Source organism: Cucumis sativus, chromosome 4 (genome assembly GCF_000004075.3).
Source record: "Cucumis sativus cultivar 9930 chromosome 4, Cucumber_9930_V3, whole genome shotgun sequence".
NCBI classification, from domain to species: domain Eukaryota; kingdom Viridiplantae; phylum Streptophyta; class Magnoliopsida; order Cucurbitales; family Cucurbitaceae; genus Cucumis; species Cucumis sativus.
This window is the reverse complement of record NC_026658.2, coordinates 4,667,766-4,693,757: the sequence shown is the minus strand read 5'-3', so window position 1 is coordinate 4,693,757 and position 25,992 is coordinate 4,667,766. Positions and strand designations below refer to the sequence as shown.

At 29.4% G+C, this 25,992-nt stretch overlaps 2 protein-coding genes across 2 annotated transcripts; one reads left to right on the top strand and one right to left on the bottom strand.

Annotated features, from left to right (window-relative positions):
- Window positions 1-115: 115 nt before the first annotated feature.
- Window positions 116-2,466, bottom strand: LOC101206472 (trihelix transcription factor GT-3b). Its single transcript, XM_004148934.3, has 2 exons — window positions 1,971-2,466; window positions 116-1,010 (listed from the first exon to the last, which is right to left on the bottom strand). Exons 1-2 carry the CDS (start codon window positions 2,199-2,201, stop codon window positions 417-419), a joined length of 825 nt encoding a protein of 274 aa, XP_004148982.1. The 5' UTR covers window positions 2,202-2,466; the 3' UTR covers window positions 116-416.
- Window positions 2,467-5,509: 3,043 nt separating this feature from the next.
- Window positions 5,510-8,737, top strand: LOC101206715 (phytochrome-interacting ankyrin-repeat protein 2). The gene is made up of 3 exons (XM_004148935.3): window positions 5,510-6,299; window positions 6,976-7,147; window positions 8,292-8,737. The coding sequence occupies exons 1-3, from the start codon at window positions 6,165-6,167 to the stop codon at window positions 8,504-8,506; spliced, it is 522 nt and encodes a 173-aa protein (XP_004148983.1). The 5' UTR covers window positions 5,510-6,164; the 3' UTR covers window positions 8,507-8,737.
- Window positions 8,738-25,992: the final 17,255 nt, after the last annotated feature.

Here is a 25,992-nt window from a genome sequence, read left to right as displayed (position 1 = left end):
TCAACTAAATAACATGTATCGAGTGATGGAGATGGAAGGTAGTAAGATCCTTAATTCAAGCTGCACTTAGTGAAGGGGAAATTTGAAATGGCCAATGTCTTCTAGAACTTAGAGGTTAGCTATGAACCTTGTGCAAAGAGTGGTCTGCACTTCTATATTAGAAAGATGGAGGAAAAAAAAAAGAAAAAATGTGGATAAGTTTGAAATGTACATTACAATTACATTTTCTTCCAAGAGCTACAAATTCCTTGAAGAATATGGACTTTTTATACATACAATCATACCCAAGAAAAAAATGTGAAAAATAAATTTATGTATATGTCACCCCAATGGGAAAAGAAAAAGAAACCTCAACTTCAACCGTACCATATTATTTTAACTATTTCTCTGAAGGACTGCCTTGTCGTCGCATTATCTCATAAATTATTTTCGTGGTTGAGCTTGTTTAAAAGGGTTGTTAAGAGGGCATTCATTCCTTCAGCTCGGATATCTTGCCTTTCCTTTCTCTGTTCTTCCCTTTCCCTCCAAGCTTGCTCAGCCATTAACCTCTCCCTCTCAAGCTTCTCCATTGACTCACGCCATTCCTGCTCAAACATTCGACGGTTGTTGTAATGTCTCTCAACTATTTCCCTCCATTCCATCTCCATCCTCTGCTGCCATTGAAAGAAGCCCTTCAACATTTCTTGAATTTCATTACTAGTTGAGCTACTAGAACTTTTAGAATCAGTTGCTCCCAAAGACTTTGCTGGGAGTTTTCTTGCAGCCTTTCTCTTCTGTGAGTTGCTTTGAGTGAAAGTCACCTCCTCCTCATTTTCGTCTTCATTGAGTTCTTTGAGGTCTGAATGTTCTTCTAAACTTCTTTCCCTCCCCCTTTTCTTTGTTGAAATAGAACATGCTTCAGGTTCGAGGAGCAGTCGGTGCATAGCTTTTCCTCTTTCTGTAAAAACTGCATGGATTTCTTCAAAAAATGGGCATTGCCATCCATACTCCTTATGAGATGTCTCCTTCCCCTGCACAAATGTTGTAACATTAGAAACATAGGAACACTGTTTAATGTTATCTATGGAGGCATGAGTCATCTTGCAAGTGCATAAGAAGCTTCCTCTATTAGATCTGTTCATTAGAATGGAGATGACCGTCCATTAGATTATGCAAGAAAGATTTAAAAGAGAGAACTTAAGAACAGTCTACGTTCTAGATTCAATAGAAGTAACACTCTAATCTTATCACTTAGGTGCCTAAATTCCTGGGGAATAACCAACCAAGAAGATTGAGGATCAAACGACTGGAAATGGAAGTTTTGACAAGTATGTAACCTAGGAAATAAAGTAGAACGATGTTCTTTTCCATGTAATCAACAGATATTTAATTTTGTCTTGATGTAGTAATATCCTAAAGTTCCATCTATCTTTTTTAAGAGCTTCCACTTACCGGCAATTACAGGAAGCTAAAGAACACTTTTATCCATGGAAAAAATCTACAAAGCTATTCCTTATCAAAGCCAAATCTGTTTCACCAAGTTTTCAAGTGCCATACAATTTAGAAGGTTAGTTTTTAGAGTTAATGCCCTAGTCTAGTAAATTCCTCCCCTCCTTTAACACCACCCTTTCTTCTTGCAAATCAAAATCAAACATATGTTTGATTGAGTTTGAGAATAATAATCTCAAAGTTACGAGTTCAACTATGGAAAAAGAATATATCTGTTTGAAGTTTGAAGTGTGAAAAACAAGTCTATTTTGAACAAAGACAACAAGACTTCTTGTCCTGTTCTTTCTCAAGCTGAACTTCAAGAATCTGCAATCAGAAATGGCGAATTGAAACCCCATCCATCAAATGGCAGGAGAATCAATAGAAGAAAGCAAGTAGAGTCCAAATTCAGAGGAGCCCACTTGGAGAAAGAAACTAAACCAATCTAAAATTACAGATTCGAAAATTTTCTTAATTAATACCGAATTAGAAAGTGGACCAACCTTGTAGCGGCTGAGGAGATTCTTCCACTTGCATTTGCACTGATCGGCGGTCCTCCAAAACCCTTTCTCTCGCATCCTAACACTCGCCATCTCCCACAAAGTTTTCTTCTTCGCCGCCGGAGCTTCTCCGATGGAAACCGCGGCGAGGTCCTTCTCTAGGTCGGCTCGAATACGAATGAACTCCCTCGTCTCCTCCTCGCTCCATTGGTGTTGGTGAGGAGTAGCCGCCATCGCGGTGGAGGTGATGGTTGATTGTATTGCAGGGGTCTGGGGTGGGGTTGAGTGAAGAAGGGTGACACCACCGGGGAGGCAGGAGAAGAACAATTCTAATGGCGGAAATTTGAAATTGGCAAAGGGGTCATTTCCATTATAGTCACTTTTCCGGTTTGCTTCTTTAGGGGAAGGAATCGTTGAATTTTGGCCAATCTTTTTAATTTATTTGCTTCACCTTTGACGTTTCATCCCTTCCTAATACCTTTTTCAAACCACACTTTTTCTTTACAAAATTCATTTTCTAACAAATTTACTTCACTATTTTCAAGAACTAGAAAAGAAAAGAAAAAAGAAAGAGAGAGTTTGGTTTGAATTACTTGGGCAAAAGAGTAGGTTTTTTCTTACAAGTTGGAGAGAATAGGACTTCGTCTATTTTTACAATAGTAACATTGTTTCACTCGGATTATAAATTAAGTTTACTTGAGAGAGTGATTTTATAAGAAAAGATGAAAACACATGATTTTGATGGATTGGGTATCAATCATGAGACTAATTATTTGACTCTAAAAAGTAAAACCTAAGTTCATGCCTTGTTTATTTTATATAGTTTTGATTTGGAATTCTCCTAACTTCGTTACTATTTGTAGATAACATTCAATTGTATTGGGACTTTTCTTTCAAAAAAAAGAAGTTGCAATTAGGACAATGGACTGAAAATGCATTACCTTAATCTGAAAAAACAAAAATAATTTTCTTTATGAAATTTAATAATAACTTCAAAGTTTGTATGTAAAAATAAAAACTTTTTTTTAGCCAATGTGATCGTGGTCGATTAGATTCGACCTTTTATATATAATATTAACTTCCATCGACATGTCACATATCATATTTTTATTGATATTTTCATATTTCCACAAGTTTTATATCAATACGAGGGATGATTCGATATTTTTATTATATTATAGAAAAATCCACAAAACATAACAAAAATTAAGATGTCACTAATATATTAAGATGATGGTAAATGACAAAATTGGTTTGATATTAATAGAATTTGAAAATTTGTTATATTTTGATTCATTATTTTGCTATATTTGAAAACGCTGTAATAATATACGAGGTGTTTGGATACTCATAACGAAGTTGCAATACATTGTAATGTAATAGAAAATTTATGTTTGATTTGAGGGCTTTGAGCCCAAATTGTAATATCAAACTCATTTATGTTATGACAGTTTTCAATTAAGCTTTATTTTTCATTGTTTTCACTACAATTTCATTTTTGTTTCGTCCACAATTCGACACACATTTCATCACTTTTTTTTCGTCAGTATATTTTTAGCTCTTCAAATACCTCTTACTTTTTAGGAGGTTCTTGGCGCGCATGTTCATAATCAAATATCCAAGAATTACATATGCTGTGTTTGAGGTGCATGATTCAAAAATCTGAATTTTTTATGCTTGTGTTTGGGTGCTAGTTTTTAATTTTTGGATTTAGCTCATTTTTTTAGTTTTTTAAAATTAATTGTATGTTTCTAAATTTATTTGGAATCAAAATTTTAATTGATTTTTTTTTTCATATCTTGTACCTCTAATTAAATTTCTTGACTCTATTGATTTTAATGAAAATAATGTAAAAACGAAAAAAGTCTTAATATTCGATAACAATAATTTTGATTATGGTTGCACTAACATAATGGTCTAATTAGAAATATTACAAATCATTCACAAAATATAACAAATCATGTAATCAGATGGAGTTTATGAAAGTTCTAGTTAAGCAACGTTAAAAAGGGTTTTCAAAATAAACATGACCAAAAGAGTTATGTAAAAGTGAAAGTTAAGTAGAGTTACATTTACTCATAGTTATGGTTGTTTTCATATAACATGTATGCAATGTATTTTAAACCACTTTTATAAAAAAAAAAGTTCAAATAAAAATGAGTTTATTTTAAACACTTTTTTCTTATGTCAATCCAAATAAGTTATACTTCTTCTAGTTAAACCGACTAATGAAAAAAAATGAAAAATGTTATTCAACTAAAAATAAACCATGGTATATATGTGATATATAATTACAATTTCCACTATATTACCAATATATCAATATTTGATTTATATTCGAGATCACAATGGACCGGTCATCAATTTTCACCATAAAAAAATATAACAAAATAAGTAAAATCTCTTCAAACGAGAAAAATATTAATTTTAAATAAATAAGAGAACATAGATAATTAAAAAAGATAATATAATAATTATTATTATTAAAAAAATACTCCCGAAAAAAATAGAAGAATGAAAAAATGCGTATTTTAAAAATATTATTTAATTAAATTCAAGACATATTTGGAACTAAGGTTTTTCAAATTTTTTTATTATTAATTTTTCAAGGTTTGAAGCGGTTGCAAAAGTTGGTAGTCGAAAGTTTCGCAGTAGAGTTGCCAGGAATGATAGTTGACCGACAATAGTCACTAGAGGTGGTCGATAAATTTTCTAGATTGATTTTTTTTAAAAAAAGTAATCCATGGACTTGAATAGTGTTTACTATTCAAACCCATGAGAAATAGTGTGGGAAGCCTCGGTGAAGATAGTCGTTGATCAATGGTGAATACGATAACAATTGTCAATTTTAAGACGATTGGTTGGTGTCGACCATCGTGACAATTAGTCATCAAGGGTCATGGCTATTGATCATTGACCATCACTATGAACTTTTGTTAATAGGCATGACATCGATAATTAACAGTAACGATTGGTTGTCATCGATCAAGATATTCACCCCACAATAGTAGCGTCTAAAGTTGTAGGTCACCAACAATCAAAATGATTGGTCATCGAGACGATTAATAATGGATGGTTAAGACGATATGAAGCCGACGATTAAGATGATCCAAGTCGATGGTTAAAATTATGTAAAACATATAACATTCAATAAATAAATAAAATACATATTTCAAAGGGAGGAGTCTTATTTAGATTTGAAGTCTTAATTAAGGAATTTTATTTAACATGGGTTTGGGTTCTTGACTTCAAATGCCAAATCCATAGAGGAAAGACCCCTTAAAAGTGTAGAGTAAAATGGCGGAAGTAAATTTAGAGATAATAGTGAATATTTTAATAAATTGCAAATATTACAAATTCTATTTTCAATAAACTTTATGGTTGTATGGATTGAAAAATGGTAAAACGTTTATTTACTAATTTTAAATTTTTAGAAAAAATAAATTGAAGTTGTCGTTTCTATAGAAAATTTCAATCATACGTTAAAGTTGAAACCATCAGTTAATTTGGGTTTTGGCAAGAAGGATAAATATAAATAAATTAGAGGGAATCCAACCAAATTGTAGTGTTCATTCCTTCCCTCGCATCAATCTCCCTTTGCACATTATTTTCATTTCAGGCTTTTCTTCCTTCCTTCTAGGGTTTGAACAATCCGGTCGACTACTGCTCTTCTCTGTCATGTTTCCTTTGAGTTCTGTCCGATTCAAATCAGGATTTCTATAACCACCACCGCCGATTTTCCCCTTCAACCATTTGTCTACTTGGAATCCGAAAATCCCCATTTCTTGTTTCTTCAAAATTTCCCTTCTGCATCATCATTCAATCCATTAGGCTTTTTCATCAATTATGATTACAATCTTTAAGCCCTTTATGACATTCATCGTAGTCGTTCACAATCTTCGTGTTTTTGGTCCTGGATTGAATCCCTTTGCACCCTACTGCGTGGCTCATCATTTTGTTGCTGTTTCTCGCTAATTCTCTTTTCTTTCAGTCTTCCCTCTCCATTCTCCTTTCATTTTGCTTTTGTTATTCCCTTTGAATCATGTAATTGTTCTGTCTTTTTGGGTTCTGGGTTTTCTTGTCATAGAAACAAGTTTTGGTTTTTTTTGTCATACAAGGGAGTTTTTGTTTCTTGTTTGTGATTTTACGAATCGAGGCTGTGTTCTAGTTGATTGACTGAAAGGGGAATTTAAGAACATGCCTCAGGAACAGAGGAGCCCGATTAGTCGAAGCCTTTCCAGAAGGCGTTCCTTCCGATATGAAGTATTCAATACGGATGATAGGGGATGGACTTCCCTCCACATTGGTGCGAGAAAGGGTGATCTTAAAGAGGTGAATTTTGTATAATTTTCTAACCCTGCTGCTTTCTTTGGATCTAATTGTTGTTTGTTTTAACCTTTTCAATGCCTTTACAATTATGTTGTCATTAATTTTATGGGAAATAGGATTACATAAAGTCATTGAACCTTTAAACGCTAATATACTTGTTTAGTTTAGCATTCCGACGTTCTCTTGTTGGAATCTGATTGTTCTACAAGGAAGGGATGGGGAGGGGAAGGGGAAGGTTTGCTTCCACATAAATATCATCTCCCTCCCTTTTATTATTAATTGGATTTGGAGGTTGGGTAATATTTGTCAATTGCCCCAACAAAGAGATAAGGAGGGGGTGGTTTACTCCTTGGTCATTTTTAATGAGGAAACTTGGTGTAAACTACCACAGTACTCATCTTTTTTTAATGAATGAATTGATCTCCAGCTAAGGGAGATGCCTTTATTTATATAGCTAGTAGTTACAAGTGTAGTTTTAGATAACATGACTAAAACTATCTTAACAAGGAAGAAATACTTTTAACAGAAAAGTAATTGTAGAAGTAGTTATTTAGATTTACTTCAAAACTCATGTTTGCTATCCTCAACCTATGCAGTCCTTTCCCATCCTTCGTCTCTTGGTTGGTACTTAGGCGTTCTTTTGTTTTGTTTTTTTTCCTTTCACGGGTTTCTTGATCAGGTGAAACGTTTGCTCAATGATGGAATGGATGTGAATTCAATAGCATGGGGCCCCAAATCGAAGGGGTTGACCCCCCTCCACCTTGCTGCCGAGGGTGGACATCTTGAAGTGATGGACGAATTGCTTGAACGTGGTGCCAACATTGATGCTAGAACCAAAGGTGCTTGTGGCTGTAAGTATCTTTATCTCTAATGGATCATTTCCCTTGGAATTGGCTAAATACAAATCTGGAATTGATTTTTATTTGTATTTTTTTTTATTCTTATTGACAAATTAGCTATTTGAAATTCTAGAAAAGTATCTCTCATGGAGCGTGATCCATTTAATTAAATTTGTAAACAGTTTTGCTAACTTGTACTATTAAATAAGAATCGAGTGACCTATGCTCAGTAGAAAAGAAGCTGTAGGGAAAAAAGATTGGCAAGTTTGGAAACCAATACAGGGGAGGGAACTAACATGTGCTAAATTTTAAAATCTTAGGGAGTAGGGGATGGGGATGGAAAAAATCCTTTCCCTCACCCATTCCTTGTCCTTTCCCTCATCTACTTTATATATATTGATGTTAAGAAGAATAGGGGTTAATTGGACAATTAGTTAATATTCTAGGTTGGATTCCCTTTTTACCTTCCCCTCTTGTATGAAACATATTATCATATTTCAATAAAAAGATTTACAATCTTTGTTTTTGGAGGATTCCTCGAGAAGATTACAATTTTGGTTCTTGGAGAACTACTCCTTGAGCTTAGGCTACATCATGTGTGGACGAGTAATGAAATTGGGGATGGAAATGGGGGCAGGAAATGATGATCATTGCCCACCCATTCCCACCTTCGGATGTCTTACTTCCCACATTCTTTCTATTCTGCCTCTTAACTTAGTTATGTTGGGTAAATTATCATTTTTTTGCTCCTGGGCTACACGACAGTCTTGGCTTTTGAACGTCTAGCAGAATTTTGATTATAATTTCATTTTTTTTGCTCCTGGGCTACACGACAGTCTTGGCTTTTGAACGTCTAGCAGAATTTTGATTATAATTTCATTTTTTTTGCTCCTGCACTAGTAAATATTGTGTTGGTATTGGTAACATGTTTTGAGGAGCAAGGGGGTGGCACCGTTGAGACATAGACTATAGGCTTACGGTGGTGTTGGGCTTGTAAAACTCCTATATTTCCCTAAGCCAGATGTCGATAAACAACCAGAATTACTTGACCTGAAAGTACCTAAACATATTAGCAAATAGGATGGGTAAGGATATATAAAATGTTGGTCCTTCGAAGATCCTAAACAACATTCATTATGTTGACAATTACCTCCAGGGACACCTCTACACAGTGCAGCTAAAGAGAGAAGGAAGGAAGCTGTGAAGTTCCTTGTGGAAAATGGTGCATTCTTACCAGATGACATCAATGACTGCAGATTTAATCCTCCACTCCACTATTGTCCTGGACTCGAGTGGGCATACGAGGAGATGAAGCGGCTTCATCACGATAATAGTTCGTCCGAAGAGACGTCTTGCAGCTCTGAGAGCTGAAAGCCCATTCTACTCCCCACCCCCTTGGTGGTGGTGTTCTTGAGTTTGACTCTTTTCATCACGACATCTATCTTAAATCTGTGTGTTGGATGAGATATTATGTTTTTTTTTTTTTTTGTTTCTCTATGGAACAACTTATGAAGTGTGTTGTGAAACCATAAAAACTGTGTTGTGTGTTTGTGTAAACCTTTTCCAACCATGGATCAATTTGCATTATCTCTTATTAATCTTTGCTGCCTTTAACTGAAATCATTTAGCTAAGAAAAGAAAGATCAATAGTGTGTGTTATACTGTTTGAAAAAATGTTTTAAGCCCTTATCCTAATATTTGAGTTTGATTGCCTATTTTGTTTTTCTCTTTTCGAGCTTGATATAATACCTAGGAGCAGGAAAATTAAAATGCTTTACCGATTAGTCAAAGATGCTTGTTTTAACCAATTGATATGTACTAAGGTTGGCACGATTTAGACTTTGGTTGAGCTTCTATCGGGACATATTCGAGTTTGGTTCTAATTTTACATTTTAACAGTAGGATTAAGTTAATTACTATAGAAACTTTGTTCTATCCAACATTTTATTTTAGGTAGAGAATCAAATGAGCTTCACTAAATAATTTTTCTATGTAAAAATGTAAGTTTAATTATATGCGTGATCATTCTCTATAGGACTGCCCTCATGCCAACATTGTAACAAAAAAACATTAAGAGGGCTGGTTATTTGATATTTAATAATATTGGATAAATTGCAAATTTGGCCACAATGATAATGAAAAAACTTAAATTATAAATTTCTCCAAATTGTAGAGATGAAATTCACAGTTTAACCTTTAATATTTATATTTTTATACTTGTGTCATTTATTATTGATACCACCCAAAAATTAAAATTAAAATTGATATGGCACACGAGCTTATAAGTGTAGAGAAATATTATTAATTTGCTATAAAAGTACTTGTATATATGTGTGTGTAAAGTAGGAATCAACATTTGGAACTCGAACCTTGGTCATTTGCTAAAATAAATAGAAAAAGAGGGACACAATGGGTGTTTGAAGGGATAAAGCTTATACATGCCTTGAAACTAAATGATGTAACTTGCTAAACACAGAGTACTAGTCATCACTGCCTACCTAAACAAGGAAAGAAAGTGGAAAGGGAAAAATCCCGAAGTTAGAAAGTGAAAAATCCCAAACCAGACAAGAGTCGAACCAAGAAAATCAGAAAGAGAAAAAACAAGAATTGCTGGAAGGAGGTGGAGGTGAGATACACGGTGATGAGTAGTGCTTTCCATTTAGCATGTTAGTACCAAAAGATATCCGTCCAAACCTAAAATATAGCATTACATCTTCTCAACTTTATTTAATTTTTTTTTGTTATATTTTGTAAATAATTTTTTTTTCCGTCTAACATAATTTCCTTTCTTAATTGCTTTCGTGGGGTATTTTAACAATAAGTTCTTTTTTTATTAACGTAATTATTTAAATAAATAATATTATTTAAAGATAAAAGATTTTCCTTCGTAATAGTAATATTTTATTTATATCTTTGCATAAAGAAGTTATAAGACATATTATCGTGATCTTTAAATAGCTAAACTATTGGCTTAGTTCCGTGTGTGCATTGACGAAAAATTGGTTTTAGAGAAGTTCTCTCCTGAAGAATTATTATTTGTGAAAGTAGTCGAATTGTCTTCTTCATGGAAGAATTATTGTTTGTGAAAATAGTTGAATTGTCTCATTTATGAGAATGAATTACTAAAGTTTTGCCAGTGGTTTTTACGTCAGAAATATGAAGGAATACTGAAATAGTTGAAATGTAGTCAATTAATTCAAGAAAAACTTGAGTAACTTTAAAAAGATTCAAACACAAATTCAGAGTCTGTGTTTGATTAAGTTTTTGTTATAACTTAAGAGTGTTGTTGCTTGCTTTTTTGAATCTTAATAATATTTTTTATCTGAGCTAAGTAACTTTCTACACGTAGGTGGTTAATGTCGAACTGGGTTAACAAAGCCTTATGTGTTATTTTTGTTTTTTCTGTTTCCTTAGCTACTCTCTCAATTAATTATCATTCTCAACGTATTCAGAGGATATTATTCATTGTATTACTTATTTTCGGCTTTTTATAATTTTATATTAAACTAATCAAATTCTTATCAAATATAATAATAATTTGGGATTATATTGACATGATCCTTTTAAGTACTATATATATATCTTAAAATTAAATTAAAAGGGTGATATAATTATGATATTTTTTTAAGTGAAAGTTGAAACCTTATGAAACATGCAATATTTTTAGTACTTATTAACTCTCTAATCTTCTTTTTCTTTTTTCTTCCTTTCTTATAATTACATCTCTCCCAAATTATCTTAAAAAAAAGGAAAGAAAAGAACATTAAATTATTCATTCCACTTATATTCTGATTCATCCTTAGACTATAAATTATTTTAATTTATGAAAAATAACAAAGGAAAGTGAAAGGAAAGTGATATGAAAATTGATAAGTATATAAACTAAAACAAAATGTCATGCACCCAAAAGTTTATTGAATAAGTAAAAAGAATTAATTTGCCAAACTACCAAATATGATAGTCTTTGTACTGATGATAAGTCCATATCATATAATATATATAGAGAAAAATACACATTTGGTGTAGGTTTGAAGTTTATGTTTACTTGGTTTCGGAAGAAACACCTTACTCCATCGTACATTTGGTAAATACTTCTAAATTGTTTCGTTTTAACTTGAAGTCAACAACTAAATGCTTACCAAACCATTATATGCTTATGTAAGATGATGTGTCAAGTTATCTTCCACAAACATTTAAAAATAAATAATAGGTGTTTAATTCAAATATTTAAAAGCTTAAAACAATACTCTCTATATGCCCTACCCCTCAATTACCATTACCAAAAGCTTCAACAACGTGAACTGTGGCTGAGTCCTCATTAATTACAGTACAAAAAAAGGAGCAAATTTTTTACTACTGGGTTTTCGAATATATCATATCGTCTGTCCACACACAATCTTCCACTACTTTCAATTTCTTTTGGAAAATGAATATTGAAAAGGAAATAATGTAGAGATTCCAAAATTTTTACGTTTGTGATAGTGCAGATGATAATGTTCGTGGCAGACTGTTTGCTATTATTTGCATCATGGGTGAGGCTTTTGAGATCATTTGATGGTTAGCGATACTAAAATCTGGTTCGATGGAATTTCATACGCTTGGGTGTTGTTGCGGGCAAGGGATTAATCCCACCATCTTCATGAAGCAAGCATAGTTAAACAACACCATTTCACTGTTCACAACACAAGCTTTTCGTGCTGTATTATGGCGCATGCACACGGTTGTTTTTTACTTTAAAATATTTTCAACACATTTTCTTTATTTTTACAATACAATTAATGCCCACATCACCGAATAACAATCTAGTAATCATTTTGTTAAGTCAACAACCATTTAAAAGTGTTTATATAAAAAATGATTTGTTTTCAAACTTGAGAGTTTTAAGTAGATATAAACCTCCAGTCTCCTAGATCAAAAAGAGTATTTTTTGTCTTATAATATATTATTAATACTTAATGAAATTTCTTATCATAAGTTTGTTTATAAATATAAATATACTAAGTTGGTTAAAAAAATGACAATTAAATTTGATATAGATTCTTTAGGACTTTATCATTATAAATTTGAAAATAACACGTTAAAAATTTAGCTACATTGTTACAAATTTAAAATTAGAAAAGCACAAATGATTACAAATTAAAATTTGTAAAACTAATCTGGTTCTTGTGTGGATAATTATGAGCATTACTTTCATTATAATTTGGACATAAAAAAGGATCAGTTTGTACTAGAAATAAATTAAAAGAAGAAGAAAAGTAATTAATGGTGAAGTACAATAATTATGAAGTGGAGGAGAGAAAAGAAAGAAAGAAGAAAGATTATTGGGGCAAAATTAAAGTATAAGCACACACAAGAAGAAGAGGATAAGGCAATTTATGGGTATTTGGTGTAACAAAAAGATATGTATATTTTGTGAAGTGAAGAGGAAAGAGGGCCATTCTTGCTTCTTTGTTTGTAGACAAGCTTCATTTATTGAAGCAAACTTAACCTTTGGAATCTTTATTCATCATTTTTCTCCTTAATCAATTCATTTAGGGTACAACCCCAACCCCAACCCCAACCCCAATTCATCCACTTCATTTCTTTTTTCTAATTTAAATCTAAATTTTATTTTTCTTCTCAAACTACGTTTAGCTTAGCCATAATTTGGGAGGTTGAATCTCTCATCTCACAATTGTCTACTAAAAACAACTTCATTTTTTTATAAAACTAATATTCGGTAAACTTAATATTAACCCTCTTAAAATCATCAATGACAACTAAAACAAAGTTTTGGCAAGTTTAACTTTTTTTCATGATACTAACTATCACACTCCTACTTCCCCTACAATAATGGACGGAGCCAAAAACTATGAATATTTAAAAGTTTAAATAGATTAATTGACCAAATTTTACAGATTGAAATATATGTTTATTTTATTATAAGATATATATAAATGGAAAGTTAATATGGGATTTGTAAAGTGAACTATATATATATGTGATCTTTTAATGGAATGATGCCTAACACACGTGTAGCTGACCCAACAACTCTATAAAAATTCTAAAACATGAATCATTCACATACATATTATTCACAAAATTAATTATTAATTGAAAGTGTTTGCTAATCAATTCTTTTAATTTAATTCATAATACATACCATCTCACTATATTATTAAAATAATTATATTGTCGTTCATTTAAAATTAACCTTTTTCCATAATATTTATCAAGTCAAGTACTGATCTTACCCATATATTATTTATCATTGGATTATTAAACTTTTGAATTATTGGTCTTTTAAAATATTATTAATAAAAAGGGTTGATTGCATTTTCAATTTTTAAGGTTTCCTTTTATATATATATATATATATATATATATATATATATATATATATATATATGGATATGATTTAAAATTTGAGTTAATGATGTGCAATTTTTATTTTAATAACCTAAGATATATAATGGGAAGTTTTAATTAGTTGAAAAAGATATAGATTAAATTGTGAATGATGGATGTGATATGATATGGGGCTATGGGTTAATATATTACAAAAACCAATATATATGGTTAAGTTTGTCATAATGCTGAGCTAATAGGCATAGCTCATCCAAATTTTAGTTACTAATATCTCTCCCTACCCCTTTTTTTGTGTAGGTCTTTTGAATTGCTCTCATGTATATTGTTTGTTCTGTATATTTATTTATAAACTTTTTATTCTGCTACTTCAATTTGATGATTAGTTTACAACTTTCAAGTTTGTTTTCATGTTCTTGGTTCTATATGCTTAATTGTATAACGTCTTGAGTTTAGAAGGAGAATATATAAATGAATTGAAGATCACGTTTCATTGAATAGATTGATTTTGAAGATATGAAAGTATGATCCAATCCAAAAAAGACCTAAAATAGTTGATGAAAGTTACTACATATATATATCAGGAAGGTGCACGTTCTTGATCTTTGATAACTCAATCATAAAGACTCCAAAGTCAAGTGTGCTTATTTTGAACAATACTTTGTTCGATGATCTCCTGAAAATTTTCTTGACGATAAAACATGTTGAAATGACCCCTTGTTGATTTATGAAAATAATTTTCATTCTTAGAAGCCTTCAAGACAAGTAAGGATGACATGATTGTGTTGCATGAAAATGTTGACGTGCTAAATCCAGGTCTAGACCTAGATTTTACCATTTTTAATCTTGGGTGAACTTTAAAAAATAAATATTATTGTTTGCATGTAAATCAAAATTTTATTTTAATTTCAATAAAAATTAATAACATAACAACAATTATGAGGTGGGTCTATACACATAATTGGTAAATCACTTCCACTTTTTTACATGGTTAACAAGATATGGTGCATGATATTCCAAGACCAAATAAAATGAAAAGCAAACATTAGACTAAAGTGAATTTAAGGTAAAAAAAAGTTATTAACATAGCAATAACGTTCTATAAGCCCTAAATTCTCTACAATTAAGCTGAAAACTGAATAGAGAAAAGCAGTCAACTAGCAATTAATTTAAACAAAGAGGTGATTAAGTAAATTGTTTTAATACATAATTAATTAGCTCTTTAAAAATAAAATAAAATATATCCTTGAGAAAGCTGTTGACTTTTCCCAGGTAGTGGATTATAGATCATTACATTTGAAGTGAAGCCTTTAATGGACACTTTCATCATCACAATAACACTTCTCTTTTATGCCATCTCTCTCTCTCTCTCCCACATTATAATTATATCTTAACACCTTCCATACCTTATTCAATTAATTAATTAATTAATTCTCTCTTCTTTTCTCTCTATATAAAATCAATTAAACCCTATTTTTATTCTCCAATCTCATCAATCTATATATATATACACATAACTCTCTCATTTAATATCACTCATCAATAACTAACCTCAAAGCACCAATGGCTTCCAATATTCTACTTAACACCTTCATTCTCATCTCCATCCTCTTCTTCATCTCTTCCCTTAACTATTCAGGTATTTTTCTCTTTGATTTTCTCCTCATTTCTTAAAGTTTATAACTTTAAAATGTTGTCTTATTTACAAATATAATACAACAAAATATATCCTTAACGATCTTTTCTTATATTTATAAATATCTCCAATTTTTTAATGCCAAGATTAAAACAACTAACCTACAAACTACGGAAGGAGGAAAACCAAACTCTTTCAATCTATCTCTAGAGATAAATGTTCCTATATATCGATTAAGATTTAAGTTATTTGACCCAACAATAATGTGAATATTATTAACATTACCTTTTGTTAAATTATGCTTACTTCTAACAATTCTATTTTAATTTTCGAGCAAAAATTTGAATCTAGAAAAGTAAGGAACTGATTTGATGATGATGATGATATATATATTTCATTGCAGAAGGAGTTCATGCAGGTATGAGCTTGAAGGAGGGTTTAAATGAAGAACACAGTAACCCTTGTGGTCAGGTATATATAAAATATTATAATTACATAATTTAATATTTTTCTCATTAATTATTAGTATAGTTATTTTAAATGCAAAATATTAGCTTGTGTTTAAAATGCAAAATATATAACTTTGCTTGTAAAATATTTGGCAGATGAGAATTGGGAGATCAAAAGGAAAAGTTATGAGAAAGATACTCGGAAATGAAGAAGAAATATTAATGGATTATAACGAACCAAGTGCTAACCCAAGTCATGAGCCAAGAAGAGGAACCCCTGGTGGTCGACCATAAAACCTTCATTACTATTCCATCAAATTATACTCTAATTTTAATTAATACCAAATTAAATTCAGTTTATGTAAGCCTATGAAATTCAGTGCATTGTAAATAAATAAATTAATTAATATAAGATTGTGTTCTATATATTGATTTTTTTAAAGTATATATAATTCAATATTAATCGAAATATGTTCAAAGTGAACAACGTTACAAGGTCTTCAATAATAAAAAGAATCTCCAGCATTCATAACTAACGAACCAATAAATAATAAACTAAATATCACACTTAATTAGCCAAATTATCTCTCCATTTAAAATCTCAAAATTTAAAGAAAAGAGTATATATATTTCAACTGCTCGTTGAGTTGACAAGTACAAAAACAAAAACAATATTTAACCGACAAATATCATTATTATTTTTTAGTATGAGTCTAATTTATAATAAAGTTTATGTTAAGGATTATGCCATGAAGATTGCTTCTACAAACCACCCATCACCATATCAATACTTTAGATAGTGCTAAAAAATAATTTAATTTGGTGTGTATTAGTGGTAATATATACCACCTTAATTAATTAAGATTTTAATTGTTCAATTTCTAAAAAAATACTATATATATTGCTTATGCTTTTGTAACTAAATGAAAATATTGTAGTTTTAGTTGGAAGAATAACAAATTTTGAAATGAACTCTCAAACCTTTAGATATATTGGTTGTATTTTTGTTTGAATATATTAAAAATGATATTTAATTTTAACCGATTGTAAAAATAATTTATTATTGGCTTAAATCTCTTTTACTTCTCTATTTTATTTAATATTATCTAATGTCAAAAGAGACCATTAACAATTTAACAAAGGGGTTTGAATTCAACTCTTTAGATCGAAATTGCTTAACTCATTATGATATATACACCGTCAACTTAAGAAGTTTAAGATTTTCAGACTTTTTTTTTCTAAGTCTTGTGAGACTAAAATAAAATTAATTGTTGGAACTAATTCTTACAAATGAGAAAGTTCATGTATAAGTACTATATATATATATATATATATATTAACCTATCACAATTAGTATGTTAAACATCGTCCAGTTCTAGGAAAGGAAACAAAACCTAATATACATTGTGTGTCAACATGGAAGCATGCATACCTTTATGTGGTTAAGATGTTTAAAAGTTCAATTTATCACTCTCGCATTATTGTTTCAAAATAATAAAATAAAATAATAACTTAAACAAGAAATTGGTATTGCATTAGAATTACAAATTCTTTGTTTGCTCTATTTTCCATAGAAGCATTAATACTTAGATACCCAAACTTAATTAGTCATCGATCCAATTTAGTGTTTATGTATGGACAATCTCTTTTTTCTTTGTTTCACTGTAATCTATATTTGTAGATTTCACCTAGTTGTTTAATCATAAATTTAACATCAAAGAAACTTTTATTTTTTTACATTTTTTAATTATTTTTTAGAGACGATGCGTAAAAATAGATGTACGTTAAAACAAAGCTAATAATAAAATATATCATTTTCTCATCTAAATAGAGGTTATGGATATATATATTTTAACCTATTAACTATTATCTATTTGACAAGTGATCTCCAAATGACAACTCAATTGATAAAGCCACAATCATCTTTCACACTTGTCATTTGAGAAAATGAAAAGAGAGAAAAATAAACCATTGAAAGATTAAGCTAACAACAAAATCTATTTTATTATTGTCCCACCATGAATAAGAGGATTATATCCTTCACATATGCACTAAAGTTATATTAATTAATTACAAGATTCGTATATATAAATACGTACTTAAAAAGTACTAAAACCCTTCTTTAATTTGTGAATTAGCTCTCTCTAATTTTAATTAATTAAGGTGTGTTGTGGATCATTGATACAAACCCACATGCCCTAACCATCATTGAAGGGAATGCCAAGAATTAAAGGGAAAATTAATGGCCGTACAAACTCCACATTCAAAAGTGCAACAACAAAATAAAAGAAAAAAAAAACTGAAAAAAGAGGAACCAAATTTGTTGTTTGAAGCTAAGGGATAAAGCTATTTTGCATTATGAATAGGAGACATAATCATTCATTTGTTGTTTTTATTAAATTAATCAAGATTCTTTTCCTCCATGAATTCCTCTTTAAATTTTAAACACTTCTTAACTTAAATTGATGGTGTTTGGAAAAGTTTGTGTATGTGTTGTATCATGATAGGAAGTTTCATTTTAACTTATCATTTGTTTTAACTTTAATATCATCAATCTTTATATCTTTGAACATGTTAACAATGTGTGTAAATCTAGTTGAGATATATGAATAATGTATTTATGAACAAATTCGTTACGTTCTGATTTGTGTTAAAAAAATTATCTCAATATTTTGGAAGAATAGAATAATATTACTACATTGGTACACCATGGATATATTCTATATTCTAGGTTGATTAACAATATAATAAGAAGATAAAAAGAATATATTTATATGAATTTAAACTAATCCAAATACTAGTGAATTGAAAAATCAATTTAATATTCTTGACGTTAGTGAGTAATTAGTTATTTTCATTTGATTATTTAATTCATAATCAACACAAAATCACGTAACTAGTTAGGATTTTTCAAAGATATTTTAGAATACCAAGAAGTTGTCAACTCACTTATGGGAAGATATATCGTAAATCTGGCTTGGTTGCTCTTTAATCTGCATTGGTATACCAAATATGTACTTTCTCGTAATTACAATGTCTCATATCTTGATACCTCAATTAGAAGGCTTTTCTATAGCCTTTTCTAAGCCTTTTCTTAGGTCATCATTTCCTTTTTTTGTCATTGAACTCGTCTATTTCTCTTTGTATGTATTTATGTACTCCTTGTTTTTTTTTCCAATGAATGCTGAAGGTGGATGTATGATGAAAAAGTGTCTTTATATATGTATCAACTTCAACTTCGTTGAGATATGAGGAATGTACACAAAAAAAAATCACCTCAAATAAAATTCTTCTTTTAAACATCAAATACTCTACCTAATAAGATGTATTAATGAAATAAATATTTTATCTAAAACATTTTCATCCACACCACATTTTAATTCTTATACGACTACGAAATATGTATATGCACTTTGGCACAATGATGTTTTAATATGTAATAAAAAATGTGAAGGAAAAAAAAGGAGTAATTTGCAATTATAGTGTGAGGAAAAATAGAAAAAAGAAAGGGAAATATATGGGCCAAAGGGAACAAATATCAAGAACAAGGGATAAGATAGAATTTTGTATTTTTGTATAGTAGAGGGGCCTTTGCTGTTAACTTTGCCGACACAGAGCTTGAAGTTATAATATAAATCAAAATCTCATTTGTATAATTACAATATATTATATGCTTTAACATTTTTCTTATTCTAATATTCTTAATTATATGCTTTCATGTAGGGTTTTTTCTTGCTAATTAGTGAGGAGTAAACCCTTCAATGGAATGCTACCTAACCTACACGTGTGAATGGCCAGAAACCCATCCCTTAATAATGCTAAAACATGTGAATGATTGATACAAATTTAATTATTTTAATATTGATTAATATAACCAAGATTTGATAAGTTATATTTTTAATTCATTCCCCATGTATATAATTTATCAAAAAGAAAAAGGTGAATTTTATTTTTGAGATAAAGAATAATAAAATTTTCAAAGTTTCGATATATATATAATCGTATATATATCAATAATATGTTTACCTTAGAGCAAAAAATGCATTTAAGAAATGGAAAAGAAAATACAATTAAATTTGAACTTTTGAAATTTTAGAAGTTAGAAGGGAATGTAAACCCGTGTGTGTATATATAAGTCTAGCATGAATGTGATTGATTTTTTACTCAAAATCTTGTTTATCTTACTTTAATGTTCAAACATGTCAATCTAGATATAAATTGAAATATGTTTATGATTTAATTAAAGTAATTAACATTGAAGATATTACTTCAATAAAGAAAAAAAAATTGCATGCTATAATAAAAATTGATATCGTGGAAGCAAAAGCATGAAAAATATAATATTTATTTTTTAAAAATATTTAAAATCATCGTTTCGAGTTGCAATCATTTTGGTGTCACATATCTAATAGTTCAATTTCAATTTGTCTTCATATTTTTTATTTTATTCAAAGATGGTCGAAATAAATGATAGACGACTTATGTTTAGTTTAAGGTTACATCTTTTTAATTTTATGATGTGCATGGTTTCAAAATGTATTCTAAATTAAAAATGAATAATGAAAAAATGATGAATCTTATAAACCCAACTGTTGTGATATATCACCAATTGTAATTATATTAGCATCTATTGATTAACAGACTATCTTAATAAACAATAATAATAAGAAAAACATATATTTACAGATATATACTTTTCCATAAATATGGAGAAAAAGAAGGATTATTTAGTAGTAATCACAAATATATATATTTTTTCTTTAATAAAACATTTGTGTATGGATACTGATCAAAAGAGGTTGACTTTAATTTCCCCCAGGTAGTAGTGGATATAACAAACAGGGTACAGCTAGCATTCTAAAGAATCATTACATGAAGCTTTAATGGAGGTGGAGGCTATCATCATTACACATTTCTTAATTAAACTTAATATTTCTCTTAATTTTGGCTAGCCTAGCTCCATTATCTTTCTTTTATAAACTTACTTTAGTTTCCTTCTTCTATATAAAACCCTAATTTGTTTCTGTTTTCTTAATTCTAACCCTAGCCACTCTCATATATCATTCTCAAAAAATTATACCCTCCCATCCATGGCTGCCTTTATCAAGACCTTCATTTTCATCTTCCTCATCATCTTCATGTTCCCTAATTCAGGTATACTGTAGATTAGATATTCGAGTTCATTTACTAATTTTTCTATCATTTTGTTTTTTTGTTTGAAAACAAGTGTACATCACTTCATAAGAATTAGGGTTTTGTAAAAAAATTGTTGTCCTAACTTTAATTTATATCTTTTTCAATTGAGATCATCTCACAAATTACTTTAGGGTTTAGATCTCTCTATCCGGGTCAGTGTTCAAAAATGGAAACTAGGGTTCCATAATTTTGCAATTTATTTTTTCTCCCTTTTTTTTGTAGGGGACGCTCATGACCTGAGCTTGAAGAAGGGTTTGAAGCTTTCAAACCCTTGTGGACAGGTGAGAAAAACCCTAATCTGGATTCTTTTTCAAACATTCCAAGTGGAGATCAAACTATCAACATTTAAATTTGAACTTGATTCTATTATATATACTCAACAATTAAACTTCAAAATTTGAAACCTAATTGTCGTTTGAGGTGCATGTTCAACTTCTTTATGTTTTGGAAAATTCTTAAGCTTCTATTAACAACTTAGCTAGTTTTCGAGTTCAAATGTTCGCCCATATTTGTACTTAATTTAAAAAGTTCTTTACAAAATAACTAAGCTTAGGGTTTGAACGATCTAGAGAAGCACTTGGGTTTGGGTTTAGAAAATTGTGGATAAATTAAAAACTCTTTTCTTAAAAGAAAATTGAGAAGCAAATAAAATTTATTTTGATTTTAATTTATCAACGTTCGTGGATTTGCCTAACAAATTAACCCTAGATGAGCAACCATGAGTTCGGCTTTAAAACCTAACCTTTTCACTCCAAACACATTCTTAAAGCTATTGATTTGCATTTGAAATAAACCGTTAGACGTTTTTCTTTGAAAAAGATGCGTTGGATCAGGTATACCCGAACATGTCCACTAGATGGACACCCCTTAGAATCTTCATCATTCCCACTTTCATTAATATAGAAAGAACTAGTACAACAAGAGACAATACAAATATAAAATATTAATATCCACATCAAGATAACTCAAATTTAGCAATAAATCAAGAAACATATCATGCATCCATTTATATCAATGCATGAATGAACAAATTAAACCAGGTATAAAATCATTTATAATTGACCATACTCTTGAAATTACAGTTGATAGTTGAAAAGAACAACAAAGTGACAAGAAAGCTTTTGGGAGCAGAAGCATTTGCAGACTATGCAAGCCCAGATCATAACACAAGACATGAGCCAAGGTTTGGAAACCCCGGAGGTAGAGCTTAAGTGCCAATCCATAAGTGGTTGGTGAAATTAAGGGCTTCAGAAAAACTTCCAACTTAGAGTGATATATTATATGTATATATATGATGTGTTTTTGTGAAGAGAGAAAATATAATTTCAATTCATTATGGAGTGCGTAAGATATATGTTTGTTATAGAGAGTGAGTGTATGATATTCATTGTGAAAAAGAGTGATCTTTGGTATGTAATATATATAAAAATATGACGATGAATGTGAAAATATTGTGTGTGTTTAACTTTGGTTTTCAGGTATTAATAATTGTTGTATCCAAACATTTATTTTTAAATATTTGATGTTCACATGCAATCAGAACCGTGAGAGTGTAGGATATTTTAGATGTGTTGTTTTATTATCGTTGAGAGAATACAATCAAAGTTGAATAAGAAGATGATTCTAAGTTAATTCATAACGGAGAATAGCTATTTTTGTGGTATGAGAGTTTCCAGAAACAAAAAAACAAATTCATGATGGACTATGCCCAACAAATTGGTATTAAAATCATATTCATTAGTCAAATGGACAGTTTACTCAAGTGTAATTCGGATAGATGACTACTCCGTAGTTGAGTTATCGAAATGCTCAAGTGTTATTAATTTAAAGATCACATCTAAAAAAACTATTAGAAGATGCTTGGTTGAGATATAGTATTGTCACAAGAGTATATATATATATTTGTGTTTTTGCGTATAATATGGTGCAATTTTTAAGATTTTAAATAATATGTTTCTTATACCTAATTTTGTTTTTAAATTTTTTTATTTAATAATTTTACATGTCCTTCCTTGAAAAAAATATGGATTGCATTTTTCATCTTGTTTTTATAAGTTTTCTTTTTCTTTTTAGTAATCAACAACAATTAACTCACTATATTTTTTTTCCACAGATAAATTAATATGCAAAACAAAAGAGACCAAAACTTTTGATACTCCTAATTTTTCTCCATAAATTTCATCATTTTATTTTTTTTCCTAGTGATTTCTTTTATTTGAATGTCTTGTGCCATGTTAGTTGTCAATGAAATGCTATCACATTTCTTTAACAATTCCGCGTTTAATTTCTCCCAATTTAGAGAATCATCAAATAATATATCTCTTCTTTTTCATTAATTTTTACTAGAAAATGTTATTTGTTATTTTTGTTTTTTGTAACCCAATTTGACACCTACTTTTTCAAATTCTTAATACTCATTTGATATACTAATTATATATATATATATATAATCAACATAAAAACCAATTCCATGCATACAAAAAATATTGGTTAATTAGTTCTACCAAGTAAGTATAAACAATACATCTTCATTGATTGATTGTTTGACTGCGGTGATATTGTTAAGAAGCAATCAGTCTTTTGAATGTTTGTGACAAGTAAATCTATAAGAATTACCTAACCATCTGACAACTTCTCAATATCAAATTACTATAAAAGATACGATCGTTAAGCATTATTATAAACTAGTAATTTCAATTATTTTGTACAATAAAAGTATTTTTGCCAACCAAGTTATTTTTCTAGTATTTAAAAGGACTTGTCATTTTAGTATCAAAAGCAACTTTCGTTGAAGTTTATTGTAGAGAGGTAGTTGTTGCAATCCGAAAGTTGAAAGTGGTTATCGAAGTTGATTGTCAAATTAATGTGATTTGTGCAAAAGTTAGTAGTTATAGGTGGTTGTCGGAGACAGAAGTTGGTTGTGCAAAATTTGATCTTGGAAATGGTCGCTAGAGTTTGTGTGAGAGAGCTTGAAATTAATTCATCACGCAAAAATGTGGTCATCCAAGTTGATTTTCATCGAATTTTTTTTTGAAGCACCCCACAATTGGTTGTTGGAGGTTGTTGCCGAAGATAGAAATCAATTGTCAGAGCTGAAAATCAATCGTTGAAGTTTGATGTGTGAAATTGGTTATTATTGTTAATGGTAGTTGCGATGAGTGCACACCATTGAAAACATTGGAAAGAAGAAGAGTTGAGATGAGTCGGTATAATATACAGCTCAAGTCCACCAACATGTGTAAAGTTGGTGGGCCAAAAAATGAGTTGGTATATATTATTATATGAACTCAACTCATCTCATGTTTGGTGTGGCAAACATCTCTTGTATTAATAATCATGCATAAAGTTGTAGTTTGAATCCTCTAACCGAACTTGTTGTACTAAACAAAAAATTAACTCTTGTTTACTTCTAAAATAAAATGTGATATATATATTGATAATTTTTCTAATTATTAGTGGTCATATGTAGAACTTTCTCTCAATTATTAATAGTGCCATATATATAATTTCTTTTACAAATTAAAGATTATCAACAGTTTTTGTCTTCACCTAATTATTTACTACATAAAACATTAATAATTACCATCTCCAAGCCAACCTAGTAAAAGTTCTAACTCATTTTTCTCTCTCTCTATAACTTGAATAATTGACTAGTTTTGAACCTACTTTGAAAGAAATTAAAATGAAATATATATCTCGATAATAGTTTAATTTCTAGGTAAATAGAAACAATATTATGGTACTTAATTTGAAATTGATTGGTTTTTGTGTATGTTTTTGGACTAATTGGTTTTGGTTTGGTGTAATTATAAATGGATTTTAGATAAGGACATGAATCATTGATAGAAATTTGGTTGTTTGGTAGGTGAGAAAATATAGAGAAATTATATGGAATATAATGGAATAATAATTGACAATTTTGATGCTTAAATATTAAAACAAACACAAAATCAGTTGCCTATCTAACTCTTCTTCTTTTTTTAATTTTGTTTTATATTTACTAAAAATTTAATTTATTCTGCTACTTCAACCATTTTAAACCTTATTTAATTTACAAATGTGTTTGTTTTGACCATCATCTCAAACTTCATCTCCAATCGAAAATAAGATTGATTTATCAATAGCTTCGTCGACCTTAATAACTCGAATCGAGAGTGATTTTTATAGTTATTAAAAAAGTTTGTATTTAAATAAAAACACTTTCATGTGCCAATTAAATTAATATATTGATTTAAACATAGTTTAAATCTTTCTCAAATTAAACCTCTCACATGATCTAATTTATAAAAAAAAAGAAAAAAAGAAAGGAATTGTGTGCATAAATATTGCATTAAAAAAATGCTCTTAATGTATAGTTTAAAGTCTGAAGAAGTCCAAAAAATATATATAAAAAATAATAATAATAAAAGAAGAATAAAACATAAAAAAAGAAAAAAGGTTAATAAAAGCAGAGCTCTTCCTATTAACTTTAACAAGAAAAGTATATTGATGAAATCTTGTATTTTACTCCTCTTCTATACTTTTCTAGAAATTATGTGTATGTTTGATAATATAGCTCTACTTGTACTTAGTTAAGTTTCAGAATTAGAATTATTGGAAATGTAAATCATTTTATTGTTTTACATTGAATTTATAGTGAAAGAAAAAAAGTGAATTGTTAGTATTTGTAATAGTTGGAGATTTTATTAAGAAATTACTCAATGAATTCACTACTTTTACTGTGTATATAACATTTAAAATGATTTGAACAACACATCCCTCAATAACTTGACACATACTGTATATCTATCTTATAACCATTTGAACTTGAATTTTAAGCAAACAAGAAATTAATTCTATTCTTCAAAATCAAGTTAGAAAAATTTATGTAAAAAACAACATTCAAGAAGTTTAATCCAACTATAGAATACATAAATAAATAAACCAACATTGAATATTGGATTTAAAGAAATGAAATCAATTATATTTAACTTTTTGATCTTCAATCTAATTAGTTGACGTACAAATAAAAATAAACTAAAATAAATAAAAAGAAAAGATTAATTTTTTGATAGTGAAAAATAAAAATTGAATGGAAGTAGAAGTTGAGAGTTATATGTTATTTAAGATTTAAGAAATGAATTATTGAAGCTCACACATTAAGAATAATAACAATAATAACAGTAATAATTTCCTTAACTAAAAAGAGTTGAAATTATGACAACGTAAAAAAAAGATTAAAAAAAAAAAAG